At 42.9% G+C, this 14,259-nt stretch overlaps 1 protein-coding gene across 1 annotated transcript in view; it reads right to left on the bottom strand.

Moving 5' to 3' along the window:
* The window catches only part of stk38b (serine/threonine kinase 38b), a 27,734-nt gene extending 18,181 nt beyond the window's left edge, over window positions 1-9,553 (bottom strand). The window contains exons 1-2 of the mRNA XM_036559599.1: window positions 9,412-9,553; window positions 4,490-4,626 (exon numbers count right to left, since the gene is read on the bottom strand). Coding sequence (XP_036415492.1) covers window positions 4,490-4,620 — 131 coding nt within the window. The 5' untranslated portion in view covers window positions 4,621-4,626; window positions 9,412-9,553. The remainder of the gene's footprint in view (window positions 1-4,489; window positions 4,627-9,411) is intronic.
* Window positions 9,554-14,259: the final 4,706 nt, after the last annotated feature.

Genomic DNA, 14,259 nt, shown 5'->3' with positions numbered 1-14,259 from the left:
CGGGGCAGAACCACCGGAAACTGCTGTACTGCTTAACATCCATGCCAACATAAAGGACACATGGAAGTATGTGGGCAGTGACGGTCACTTCATTTGAAACGGACGTACGTCCGTTTGAGCCTTTGGAATTGAACAGGTTGCTCCTTAATGACCAACATGTAAATGAGCTCTGTTTTGATTGGCTGTGCCTCATTCAAAAAGCAGTCTGGGCTGAAACACTCCTCAGAACTTCAGCGTGAATGGGGGCTAAACTGCTGTAGGCTGAATGGGTGGAGCTAAACTGCTGTAGGCTGAATGGGTGGGGCTAAACTGCTGTACACTGAATGGGTGTGGCTAAACTGCTGTAGGCTGAATGGGCGGGGCTAAACTGCTGTAGACTGAATAGTGGAGCTAAACTGCTGTAGACTGAATGGTGGTGCTAAACTGCTGTAGGCTGAATGGGCGGGGCTAAACTGCTGTAGACTGAATGGTGGAGCTAAACTGCTGTAGACTGAATGGTGGGGCTAAACTGCTGTAGACTGAATGGGCGGGGCTAAACTGCTGTAGACTGAATGGTGGAGCTAAACTGCTGTAGACTGAATGGTGGAGCTAAACTGCTGTAGCTGAATGGTGGAGCTAAACTGCTGTAGACTGAATGGGCGGGGCTAAACTGCTGTAGACTGAATGGGCGGGGCTAAACTGCTGTAGACTGAATGGTGGGGCTAAACTGCTGTAGACTGAATGGGTGGGGCTAAACTGCTGTAGACTGAATGGTGGGGCTAAACTGCTGTAGACTGAATGGTGGAGCTAAACTGCTGTAGGCTGAAAGGGTGGGGCTAAACTGCTGTAGCTGAATGGGTGTGGCTAAACTGCTGCAGGCTGAATGGGTGTGGCTAAACTGCTGCAGGCTGAATGGGTGTGGCTAAACTGCTGCAGGCTGAATGGGAGGACTTATGTTTACCTGTTGCTTTTTGTGACCTCACAAAAACCACAAACTTTTAAAACGAGTTGTTTCTGCAGGTCAGGGATCAAACAGTTGTTTAACAGTGTTTACATATTACACCAAAACTCATTTTTGCATGATATGGGCTCTTTAATATGCATCAGACGGGTCAGACTGACTCAAGCTTTACGAGTCTGGTCCGCTGTGCTGTCTGACCTCTTCTTCTCTAAGAGGGAGAGTTTTACTCTGTTTACTTCCTCTCTGCAGGGCGTCTCCACTCCACTGTGTTCACAGTGTTCACGCATCACTTCCTGTCTGAACTCTCACTGCTGTTAGACTCCAACGGCTCCAGTGTCACAACCCAGACAGACCGCAGGTCATCAGAGAGTCAGATAACCTTCACTCAGCGCCTGCTTTAACAGGAAAAGGCCGTTTGACTGACATACAGACTGACCAACTGCAGGGCTCTGGATTCTCTCACTGCGTCTGTAAGAATTTGCTCGCTGGTTTACAGTGACCAGGTTTCTGAAATGAAAATTCAGGGACGTTTCCAGTTCGACGGTCAATATATCATCAAAATATCCAATGTTTTTATCTATGAAATAAAAAAGCGGGGTCAGTTTCTGTTTCCTGTATTTTGACCATGATAACCGCTGTACTGTAATAAACTCCGGTGGAGACCGACTGATAAACTGGGTACTAACTAAGTAACTTAGTAAACCGTTTCAGACAATCATACAGTAGCTACCATGCAGAGTGAAGCTGGTCAACTGTGGAACTCTCAATAAAGAAAATGGTCAGCATGCATGGGAATAAATTACAGTAGTCTTATAAAAGATAAACATATTTCTTGCTTTCCCCCTCGTGAGATTTGTTGCTTGCTGCTGTTTAGAAATAAAGCCTCTCAGTAAAAAGGGCCCCAAAAGTCACTAAGTCTAGCGGCTCAGGCAGGAATGAGTCAGAGATACGTTCACCACTAAAGATTGAGTGGCTGTCTGAACCCATAATTCATATTACTTTATATTAAATATTTTGGCAGTAAAAGAGACCCCTGTCTACAGAAAGAAGACCTGTGTCTGTAGCCCAAAATCCAGACCCTAAACTGACCCCTGGGCAGCTCCAGTTCTGGACAGACAGAGACGCTGATCAGCATGTGCCATAAGTCAGATATGGAGGCTGAAAAAGTGACTCAGATTAAAACGATGCTCTGTTTGTATCTCATGGTGGCTTCATTCCAGTAGACTGTCTGTCTGAACAAATCAGAGCCACCGATCAGCTGGTAGAGTGATTCAGTCCCGTAACTCCACCCCTGCTTTAACCCCTGGGTCACCTCGAGTCCTGAAAAGACGTTTGTGGTGAGGTTGTGGATAAAACTAGGCGAGAAAGTGGTAGAAGTGGTCAGTAAACAGCAGCAGCGCCCCCTACTGGACAAAACAAGCACAGCGTGAGATGCCTGCCCGTCTGTTCTGCTGCTGGTCTTTCTGAGGACTTTGCGCTTTGTTTTTAACTTACAGTTAAAAATGGGGACATTCCCGGGGACAGACCATCAGTGTTGACTCGGTCCATGGAGCTGGGATCACCGGGACACTGATGACTCAATTACATGTGAAACAGATGTGATGGTACACAACGACACAGTACCAACAAGAGCGACTGGGCAGCTCACCTGCTGTGGTCAGCCGTACAGTCATTTTAGAATGGTTACTTCATCAACATTCTCATTTAGTTCACACTGAGGCGAGATACAGCCGTGCCTCAGTCACACACAGCGGGGTTTAAGGCAGTTTCTTCACTCGATTAACGGAGCTAATTTCTGTTAGCATTGCTAGCGCCAATCTAACTCTGGTTCAACTAAAGCTGATCATAGCAGCCGTAGCTGAAACACAGTCAACGACGGCTGAACAGACTCAGTAACATTTCAACAACACTGGGCCTCGTTCTCCAAACGTTCTTAAGAAGAAATTTGTTCTTAAACCCACTTACGCAGTTTTAACGAAGATTCTGACTCACCGATGTTCTCCTATGTGCGGTTTGTTCTTAGGTAAGAACAGAATCTACACACACTCAAGAGCACAAAGGTGAGAACAGTTCTGCGCTTTAAGAACACGACATGAATCTGACGGAGACTTTTTCTTAAGATCTTTCTCAAGAATACGTTTAAAAACAAACTTAGAAAGATGTTGGAGAACGAGGCTCAATACTATTAACATCTGAGCCTTTCAGTAAAGGGTTAAACCTAAAGTCTGCAACTGAATGAATGAAGGAGTCATTGCTGACTGTGAGACGTATCGGACCTGATGTGAACATTCCGCTGCGTTAAAGAGCCGGCAAAAAATCTGGTGTGAACCGGCCTTAAGTCCAAAATCTTCTCTAAACTATCATAAACAGTGTCTCAGTCATCAGGCAGTGAATTCATAACCATTTACTGTAGTAACTTTCTGTGAGGGAGCTTTTAGAGGTGGACGTCTGGTTCCTATCACCACCACTGTGAACAGTTCTGACTCGGTAAGTTTATCTAGAACAGAGCGTTTCACACCAAACCACTCTGAACCGCTCTGAACCGCTCTGTTTACATCTTAACCAGTTAATTATGCATTTTATTCAACTTTAATTAAAATGATGATCAAATGTACTTTAGCCCATGTTTATAGAGAACAGTGAGTCATACAGTGTCAGAAACCACATAATCAAGTCTACCAGAGATACTGAACACCTCCAGGAGAGAGAGTGATGATCTAGACATGCAGTTAGCACTGTGCTAATTGGTGGGTATAAGCTTCCATTAGCTGTTAGCTACATTAGCCTCGTAGCTCCAGTGTTAAAACTAAAGAAGCAAACTTCAGACACCAAAAGTGTCTTGGCTGTCTGACTACATTTGAGGTGAGCTGGAAAAAACTGGGGGATTTTGCTTTTTCATGGAACTATTGCTTAAACCTGTGAGTGACCTCAGCTCTGTTACTATTTACAGTGGACATTTTTATCAGAACAAAAACAGAAGAGCAGAAATGTGTGAAGTGTGGAATGAGAAGCACGCAGCATGATTCAACCAAATGAAAAACATTAACTATGCAGAGCAGCAGAGCAGAACCTCAGCCAGCCTGAGCAGCCAGCGTGTAAATACACCCCACAGTTTCTGAGTGTTTTTAAAAGGTAATATATTAACTGGGTCACTGAAAATCCAGAAAACATTCAGCTGCTGTGTACCTCGCTAATACTTTCACTAACTGGCCACTTTATTAGAAACACCCACCTTGTGCTTCCATTCACTGGCCACTTTATTAGAAACACATCCCTTACAGCTTCACACATAACAGATATTTACAGTGTGTAGTAATATAGAATATACTGCGACAGGGATGCCTCTGGGACAGAATGCTTACTAGCTGAGCCCCCACCCTCTCCCCCCAGTGTAACAGACCCCCCCGAAATTAAATTCTGTGTGTGTGTATTGGTGTGTGTATGTATGTGTGTGTGTGTGTCCGTGTGTGTATGTACGCACGTGTGTGCGTGTATGTGTGTGTGTATGTGTGTGTGTATGTGTGTGTGTGTGTGTGTGTGTGTGTGTACCTCATCTCTCTCTCCTCGTGCTGGGTGATGAGGTTGCTGTAGAAGTTCTCCAGTGTGACCTTGGCCATGGTTACTCTCTCCTTGGTGTGGTTACTCAGCAGTGAACCTGAGGAGTGACCTCGCATCGCCATGGTTACCTGCAACACAACAACAAACTGCTCAGTACTAGAAATGTGATGTGTTTTCTAATCTTTTCTAATATGATGATAATAAATTACAACTGAGTGCTAAAAAATACACACACACACACGCACGTACACAAACACACATACACACATACACATGCACACACACACACGCATGCACGTACACAAACACACATACACACATACACACGCACACGCACGTACACAAACACACACACGCGCACGTACACAAACACACATACACACATACACACGCACACGCACGTACACAAACACACACACACGCACCTACACAAACACACATACACGCACACACACACACGCACGCGTACACAAACACACACGCGTACACACATATTTTTCTTTTTTAATAAAACGAATGGCATTTTCTTATTTTTCTTCTTTTTTGTATTATAATAATAATAGTAAATGTAGGTATTGTGATATAAACCGAGTCTGTTCTACAGTTTCTCTTTAGGCTGAATGAATAACCGACTCTAAATGTAGGTATTGTGATATAAACTGAGTCTGTTCTACAGTTTCTCATTAGGCTGAATGAATAACCGACTCTAAATGTAGGTATTGTGATATAAACCGAGTCTGTTCTACAGTTTCTCTTTAGGCTGAATGAATAACCGACTCTAAATGTAGGTATTGTGATATAAACTGAGTCTGTTCTACAGTTTCTCATTAGGCTGAATGAATAACCGACTCTAAATGTAGTGAATACAGTAAATAAACAGAGCAGGACAGTAAAAGGCAGATATAAAGTGCAGATATAAACATGTGAGAAATGAATACAGATCTGAACACATTCAGCATGAAAAGAGGAAGAAAGACAGAAGAACAGAGGGAATCGGTGAAGGTAGAGCTCTCTGTTACAAACAAACACACTGCATCATTTGCATGGATCACAAAAGATGCACCGTCCAGACCTTCTCCAGTTACAGTCAACACTTCCTGCTTTAGAACCAAATCCACTGTAAACATCTCCTCACCTTCACTCACCTCAGCAGGAGCTGACCGTACAGACGGTCACTGAGTAAACAGGGTTAAATCAGAGCTGAGCTCAGCTGAGCGAGTCGCTCCGCTCTGTAATCCAGCTCTAACGCTGGGAGAGAGACAGTCGCACTAACTCTGTTTACTGACACACTGTCCACAAACGCAGCGTGTGATTTGTGGGCAGGAGCCGCCGCAGACCGGGCTAACTTTAACTTGGAAACTTGGAGAACGGACAGAACAGGAAGCCCGGAAACTCCTGCACTCCTCCATTTCCATCTCCTCACATCAGAACCAGAACCAGAAAAGCAATCAGAATCAGTATTAGATCACAATCAGAATTAGAATCTGAATCAGAATCAAAATTAGATCAGAATCAGAATTAGAGGCATAAACAGAATCAGAATCCGAATCATAATCAGAATTAGAATCAGAATCAGATCATAATCAGAATTAGAATCTGAATAAGAATCAAAATTAGAATCAGAATCTCACTTAGAATTAGAATCAGAATTAGAATCAGAATCTATATCAGAATTAGAATCTAATTTAGAATTAGAAGCATAAACAGAATCAGAATCCGAATCAGATTCAAAATTAGAATCAGAATCAGAATTAGATCAGAATCAGAATAATGAATTAGAATGAGTAATAAGAATTAGAGTACTAAGAATCAGATTTCTATACTCTTTAAAAAGATGGTTCTTCAGGAGTTCTGTAGTCCAGAAAATGACTCTAACAAGAACCATGAACAGTCAAAGAACCTTTGCATGATTTAAGGGTTCTCTGCATGGTGAAATCGTTCTTCAGATTGATAGAGAAGTGCTGTAGATGGTTCTATATAGAACCTTATTGAAAACGGTTTCACTAATGGCACCAAAAAGGGTTCCACTATTGTTAAAAGCCATAGAACCCTTTTTTGGCACTATGTAGAATAGCATTCTGCTGAGACTGTAGAGAATTTGAATCAGAAACAGAATTAGAATCTAAATCAGAATTAGAATCATAAAACAGAATCAGAACCGGAATCAAATTCAAATTTAGAATTAGATTTATACAGAGAATCTGAATCAGAAACAGAATTAGAATCTGAATCAGAATTAGAATCAGAGTTGGATTAGAAATCAGAAGTACAGTTAGTATCAGAATTAAGATTAGAGAAAACAATGTAAAACTGTGTCAAAATCTTGCCAAGTGCCAGATACGCAAGAAATCTGTCCCGACGCTGGTGTGAACACAAATTCCAGTACAAGAAAATGTGTAAATAAAGAAACACAAACACTAAATAATATATAAACAGCAGGTGTTACAGGTGTTACTACACAGTGTCCATTCTGAGGTGGTGTTATGACTGTGTGTTACTGTTATTGGGATAAATTCTGTAATGATCCACTTTTACTGTGTATTTGATGATCAGGACTTCTAGAATTCTGAACAACTGGATGGATCATAATAAAGACCATTATATGATCTATAAACAACAACAACAACAACCAATGTACAGTGGCTGAATAAACTGCACAGTAACAAAGCAGCTGATTGGATGGCGGCCCATTATGACATCATAACATCTTACTGATTATGTCTCGTATCTCCAAAACGAGAACTTTACAGGAGAAGGAAAAACATTATTAACTTGTAATGGAAGTTAAAGTAAAATATTTTTGAACATTCCTGTTGGTCCGTTCATGAAATTTTACATATAAGGTTTTTGCGCAAAAGCAACAATTTACTTTCAATTTCAAGTCATGTAGACCAGTGAGAGGATATCTGATCCCAGAACAGACACACTGACCCCAAACTGGGCTAATAATGCTTCTGTACTGACAGAAATCAGTTGCAGGACTAATGACAGAGTAATAAGCCTCTTAATTAAGGGGTCAGTCCAGCGGTCGCCAACATGCGGCTCCTTTACTGTCTTGTTGTGGCTCCACAGCTGAATCAGATTAGTAGGTAAAAATAAAATAATCCTCCTTTACAGTAAAATAAAGCTCTGCTGATCGTTCAACACAGTTTAACAATAAATGGTCTTAAACTCTGGAGTTAATGTAGAACTGCTGATTCACCCTTTAACCCTGAAGATCAGCGCAGACTGCTGGTCACCATAGCAACACAGACAATCTCGCCTAGCTAGTAGCTAACGAAATGGCAAAGAGGGAGATAATCGGTAATTAACGAATTAACTTATTTGCGTTTATAATCACTCCAGCTGGTTTCCTGATACGTTTAATCTGCAGTGAGAAACTCAAACACTAAAGTCGTGAAGCTGAAGTCAGTTTCTCATTCGCCACCTTCTCATTCGAATTGTCCCGTTCCACCTTAAACGGTGCAGCAGCTATATTCTTGCGCCACAGGCACCATTTAAGGTGGAATGGGAAAATTCGAACAAGAAGCTGGTGAATGAGAAGAGACTTCAGCCTCGTAAAAAGTCGAACGTTGAGAGACATTTTACAAGAAACTGTTCTACTTTTGAGGAAAAGTTTCCTGCTGGAGATGTGAGAAGAGCTGCTACAGCTGAGCTGAAGCTTAAAGCAGAGCAAAGTCTGCATGTGAGTTTATATTTTTAGCTCATATTTACAGCCAAAATGGTAAAACGTTACTTCAATAAATGTTGTGGCTCCCAAGATGACTTTTTTGTTAAAAGGATAAAATGGCTCTTTTTTGGGTCGTGACCCTGAGTTAAAATAAAGAAAACCACAAACACAGAACCTCAACTAACACTGAAGAAGAACTATAGTGCCAGAAATACTACAGCCTACAGCAGTTTAGCCCCGCCCATTCAGCCTAGAACAGAACAGAGCTCATTTCCATACATCAGTCTTAAAGGCACAGTAACAGAACAGCCTGTCATTGTAAGGGATGAAGAGAGGCTGGGAAATGATCAGGTAATGACTGGTAAACAAATCCACACTAATGTTACATATGGAGCTCAAAAAACACACAAAAAATACAGAATATGAGCTCTTTATGGGATCCAGCAGTTAAAAGTAACACTACTTTATCTTTCACTAATTATAAAAAGCAAAATATAAGTATGAATAAATAATCAGAAAGAGACAGAAGACTTTAAAAACAGAAAATGAACGACCAAACTTACTGCAATATCATCTAATCTACCAAATTATATATATTGATCACTTGCATGATAATAACTCTCCTGTTATCTTCGTATGTACTGACCTCTTTATCCTTGGGGTCAGTTTGACTGCAGCAATATGAACCTCCAGGAAATGATTATGATTAAAACTGTTACTCAAGTTCGTCTGAGGTTCTTTGTTTCTTTGCAAAAAAATGTCAGTCATTAATTCAGAGACGTTAAAACAATGAATCATCAAACTGACCCCAAAGATAAAAGCAGGCATAATCACAACAGTGTGTATGGATGCGTTTACGGACACTTAGACTGGACATTTACACTCTTGCTGTAGTTGTTGTTGAGTAAGAGTGGAGCTCTGAGTGCTGAAGGCCTGAAGTCAGACTGACCCTCAGCGGACCTTCAAACACACAGAACCGCTCTTTAACTCTTTAACTGTTAACTCTCTAACAGCAGCGCTGAGAGGTGAGATGATGGAAAAGCAGGAGAAGAAGTGAGACTGGAGGACAGACAGAGCACAGCAGCAGCGATGACGTGGGCACTAAAAGTTTAGCTCGGAAAAAAAACACGGAGATCTTTGTGAGTGTCGCTCGGCTCGACTCGGCTCGGGCCCGCTCGGCTCGGCTCGGCTCGACTCGGCTGTGTTAGGCCGAGGAGCAGCGGAGCGGCGGAGGCGCGCTTACCTGCTGTGGAGCTTCTGATCTTCTCGGTTCCTGGATGCTCCTCTCGAGGCTTTTGTTCTCGGCCAACTGACATGGAGCCAGTCCGAGGAGGGCACGCGCACTGCGGAGTTCCCCCAGCAGCTCTGTAAAAACTACACAACTACAAAACTACAGACTTCCCTCCTGTGTGAGGCGGAGAGAGAGAGAGAGAGAGAGAGAGAGAGAGAGAGAGAGAGAGAGGATCTGTGAACGAGTGAAAGTTCTCCGGACCTCCAGCTCCCTCCTGCTTCTTCCTCGAGCGAGCAGAGGAAAAGAGAATTTCAGGCTAAATGCGGAAAAAGCCCCGCCCACCACACACACACACACACACACACACACACACACACTGTGAGTAACGGTGCAGGAATAGTTTAGCAACACACACTTTCACAACACTCGCTCTTCACTGCATTAAAGGCCCGTATTATACCCTACACTCTAAAAGAGAGGGTTCTTCAAGGGTTCTTTAGTAAAGAAAGTGGTCCTATATGCAGCCATGAACACTTAAAGAACTCTGGGCATGTTTAAAGGGTTCTATATAGCACCCAAAGGTTCTTCAGTTGTGACAAGTTCGACACTTATATAGAAGAACAATAGAAGAATCCTGTTTGGTGCTACATAGAACCCTTTTCAAAAAGGTTCTGTATAGAACCATCTACAGCACATTCTCCATCAGTCTAAAGAACCCTTGCATGATCCAAATAACTTTAATTATGCAAAGTTCTAATTATGCAGTTCTTTGAGTGTTCATGGTTCTATATACAACCATTTTTCTACTAAAGAACCCTTGAGGAACCATCTTTTTGAGTGTTCATGGTTCTAGTTAGAACCATTTTCTTTACTAAAGAACCCTTGAAGAACCATGTTTTTGAGTGTTCATGGTTCTATACAGAACCATTTTCTTTACCAAAGAACCCTTGAAGAACCGCTTTTTTGAGTGTTCACGGTTCTGTATAGAACCATTTCCTTGACTAAAGAACCCTTGAAGAACCGTCTTTTTTGAGTGTCCATCTATATCCAACCATGAACACTTAAAGAACTCTGTGCATGTTTAAGGGTTCTATATAGCACCCAAAGGGTTCTTCTGTTGTGACAAGTTCGACACCATAAGAACAGAAGAATCCTGTTTGGTGCTACATAGAACCCTTTTCAAAAAGGTTCTATACAGAACCATCTACAGCACATTCTCCATCAGTCTATTGCTCCACTGAAGAGCACGATCTGTAGCTGGACAGTGTACTGGTGTTAACTGGACTGCAGCTGTTTACAGTGTACTGATGTGTGGACTGGACTGCAGCTTATTCACAGGCTGCTGCACGCTAAGAGTGGAGATTATGGAGCTGTAACTAAATGAAGAGGACTGAAGTTCTGAAACGTCGACGTGTTTTTATGCTGTGTCAGATTCTGAGAGAGACACGAGGTGAGGACAGATAATCTGCAGAGTAGAACTGCCACTCAGTAATGTCTTCCAGGTTTCTCAGACACTAGAGGGCGCTCCTGAGCAAGTCCAAAATGAATGGGTTAAGATTAATGGGTTAAACATTTTTACGCAAAATACATTCATTACCTGAACTCAGAGCAGCATAAAACATTTTAACACGGCTGTTATATTTTAAGAGCTTTTAAACTCGAGTTACAGGAGTTTAAAACAGCGCTTCATGTACATTCATGATGCCAGTGAGTGCGAACAGCCAATGAGTTGCTCCGCTCGCCAACCAATCAGCACTCGCAGTAAGCAGTAATGCCAGCCAATCAGCGCTCAGTAGCAGTAATGCTAACCAATCAGCATTGAGTAACAGTAATGCCAACCAATCAGCGCTCAGTAGCAGTAATGCTAACCAATCAGTGCTCAGTAGCAGTAATGCTACCCAATCAGTGCTCAGTAGAAGTAATGCTACCCAATCAGCACTCAGTAGCAGTAATGCTAACCAATCAGCGCTCAGTAGTAGTGATGCTAACCAATCAGCGCTCAGTAGCAGTAATGCTAACCAATCAGCGCTCAGTAGTAGTAATGCTAACCAATCAGCGCTCAGTAGTAGTAATGCTAACCAATCAGTGCTCAGTAGCAGTAATGCTAACCAATCAGTGCTCAGTAGTAGTAATGCTAACCAATCAGCGCTCAGTAGCAGTAATGCTAACCAATCAGTGCTCAGTAGTAGTAATGCTAACCAATCAGTGCTCAGTAGTAGTAATGCTAACCAATCAGCGCTCAGTAGTAGTAATGCTAACCAATCAGCGCTCAGTAGCAGTAATGCTAACCAATCAGTGCTCAGTAGTAGTAATGCTAACCAATCAGCGCTCAGTAGCAGTAATGCTAACCAATCAGTGCTCAGTAGTAGTAATGCTAACCAATCAGTGCTCAGTAGTAGTAATGCTAACCAATCAGCGCTCAGTAGCAGTAATGCTAACCAATCAGTGCTCAGTAGTAGTAATGCTAACCAATCAGTGCTCAGTAGTAGTAATGCTAACCAATCAGCGCTCAGTAGTAGTAATGCTAACCAATCAGTGCTCAGTAGCAGTGATGTAAGTAGTAAGTAAGTAAAGGTTATTTATGTAGCGCTTTTTACAACAGGTGTTGTCACAAAGCAGCTTTACAAGGAAATCAGCATTACAGAAAGAAATCCGGGTCCGAGCCCCCATGAGCGTCGCCAGTGGCGACAGTGGCAAAGAAAACTCCCTAAGAAACAGGAAGAAACCTTGAGAGGAACCAAGACTCAGAAGGGGAACCCATCCTCCTCTGGATCGACACCGGATAGGAAACATTGTTAGTATAAAGTATTATAGTACAAAAACGGGGAAAACAGGTGGAGCAAATGATTAATTTGAATAGTTCAGTTCATGCAGCAGCAACAGCAGCAGCATCAGTGGGGTCAGGTTGTGAGGGTGAGGTTTGCACAGCGTTGTACAGCAGGAGGCTCAATGTTGGTAAGCCGGTCCAGAGGGCTGGCGAGCAGTGGCACCCGATCAAGGCAGAAAAGGCAGCAGCATCAGACGCACAGGATGGGCAGCTGTTCAACTCGGCGAAGAAAAGAAAGGAAAACACACAGAGAGGAAAACACAGAGAGTCAGTTCTGTAATGAGTGACCGATCACAGGTTACAGTGTTAGCAGAGCAGCGGAGACTCTGGCAGGTATAGAACTGACAGGGAAAACTAATTACCAAAGGCTCGACTATACAAGTAAGTTTTTAGCCTAGACTTAAACACTGAGGCTGTGTCTGAGTCCCAAACATTAACAGGAAGATTATTCCAAAGCTGGGGGGCTTTGTATGAGAAGCTCCGCCCCCTGATGTAGCTTTATTAATTCTAGGTACTAATAGTGAGCAGCACCTTGTGATCTAAGTAGGCGTGATGGTTCATAGTGAGAGAGAAGTTCACTCAGGTACTGAGGGGTGAGTCGGTTTAGGCTTTGTAAGTCAGTAAGAGAATTTTATAATCAGTGCGAAATTTAACTGGTAACCAGTGTAGGGTTGATGAAACTGGGCTGATATGGTCAAACTTTCTGGTTCTAGTAAGGACTCTGGCTGCAGCGTTCTGGACTAGCTGAAGCTTGTTAAGGCTTTTGCTGGGACATCCAGCCAGCAGGGCATTACAGTAATCCAGCCTTGAAGTAATAAATGCATGAACTAACTTTTCTGCATCCTGTAGAGAGAATGCATTTCTCAATTTAGCAATATTGCGGAGATGCAGGAAGGCTGTTCTAGTAATATTAGTTATATGTGCGTCGAAGGACAGATCAGGGTCTATAATGACACCAAGGTTTTTTACAGATGAGCTTGATGCAACTGAGAAACTATTAAGTTTAAGTGTTAAATCAGACAGTTTGTTTTCTAGCAGCTTTTGGACCAAGAAGCAGGACCTCTGTTTTATCCAAGTTTAGAAGGAGAAAGTTACTCGACATCCAGTCCTTTATGTCTTTGATACAGTCTTCAATCTTGCTAAGTTTAATTCTATCATCTGGGTCGCTTGCTAAATATAACTGAGTGTCATCAGCATAGCAGTGGAAGTTTATGCCGTGTTTACTGATAATGGTGCCCAGTGGTAGCATATACAATGTGAATAATACAGGTCCTAATACTGGTAATGCTACCCAATCAGCGCTCAGTAGCAGTAATGCTAGCCCAATCAGCACTCAGTAGCAGTAATGTTAACCAATCAGCGCTCAGTAGTAGTAATGCTACCCAATCAGCGCTCAGTAGCAGTGATGTTAACCAATCAGCACTCAATAGTAGTAATGCTACCCAATCAGCACTCAGTAGCAGTAATGCTAACCAATCAGCGCTCAGTAGCAGTAATGCTAACCAATCAGTGCTCAGTAGCAGTGATGTTAACCAATCAGCACTCAGTAGTAGTAATGCTACCCAATCAGCACTCAGTAGTAGTAATGCTACCCAATCAGCGCTCAGTAGCAGTAATGCTACCCAATCAACGCTCAGTAGCAGTGATGTTAACCAGTCAGCGCTCAGTAGCAGTAATGCTACCCAATCAGCGCTCAGTATCAGTAACGCTAACCGATCAGTGAGTCTCTGCGTCCTCAGTGAAGTGAGTCCCTCTGCTGGTTAAATAAGGACGGTGCTGAAAAAGTGCTCAGAAACTGTTTTAACCTTATTCACTCCCCTCTGCCCCCCATTGAGGACTCGCTCGTGGGCGCCCTCTGGCGTTTAGGAGCCCTGTTTTTGATATAACAGGAGAAACCGGGTGGCCGGGTTCCCCCACAAAAAGCGGCTCTGAGGGTACCTCTGCGCATGCGCTGTTTTGAAACCGGTCACGGTGAGGCTCCGCCCCTGCCGGGTCTCCGTCTGCGCAGCTGTGCGCCGCTTTGACGCTTCTGA

This window comes from Colossoma macropomum, unplaced genomic scaffold (assembly GCF_904425465.1).
Source record: "Colossoma macropomum unplaced genomic scaffold, Colossoma_macropomum, whole genome shotgun sequence".
NCBI classification, from domain to species: Eukaryota; Metazoa; Chordata; class Actinopteri; order Characiformes; family Serrasalmidae; genus Colossoma; species Colossoma macropomum.
Note: the sequence above shows the minus strand (reverse complement) of the source record. Positions and strands in the feature narration are given on the sequence as shown.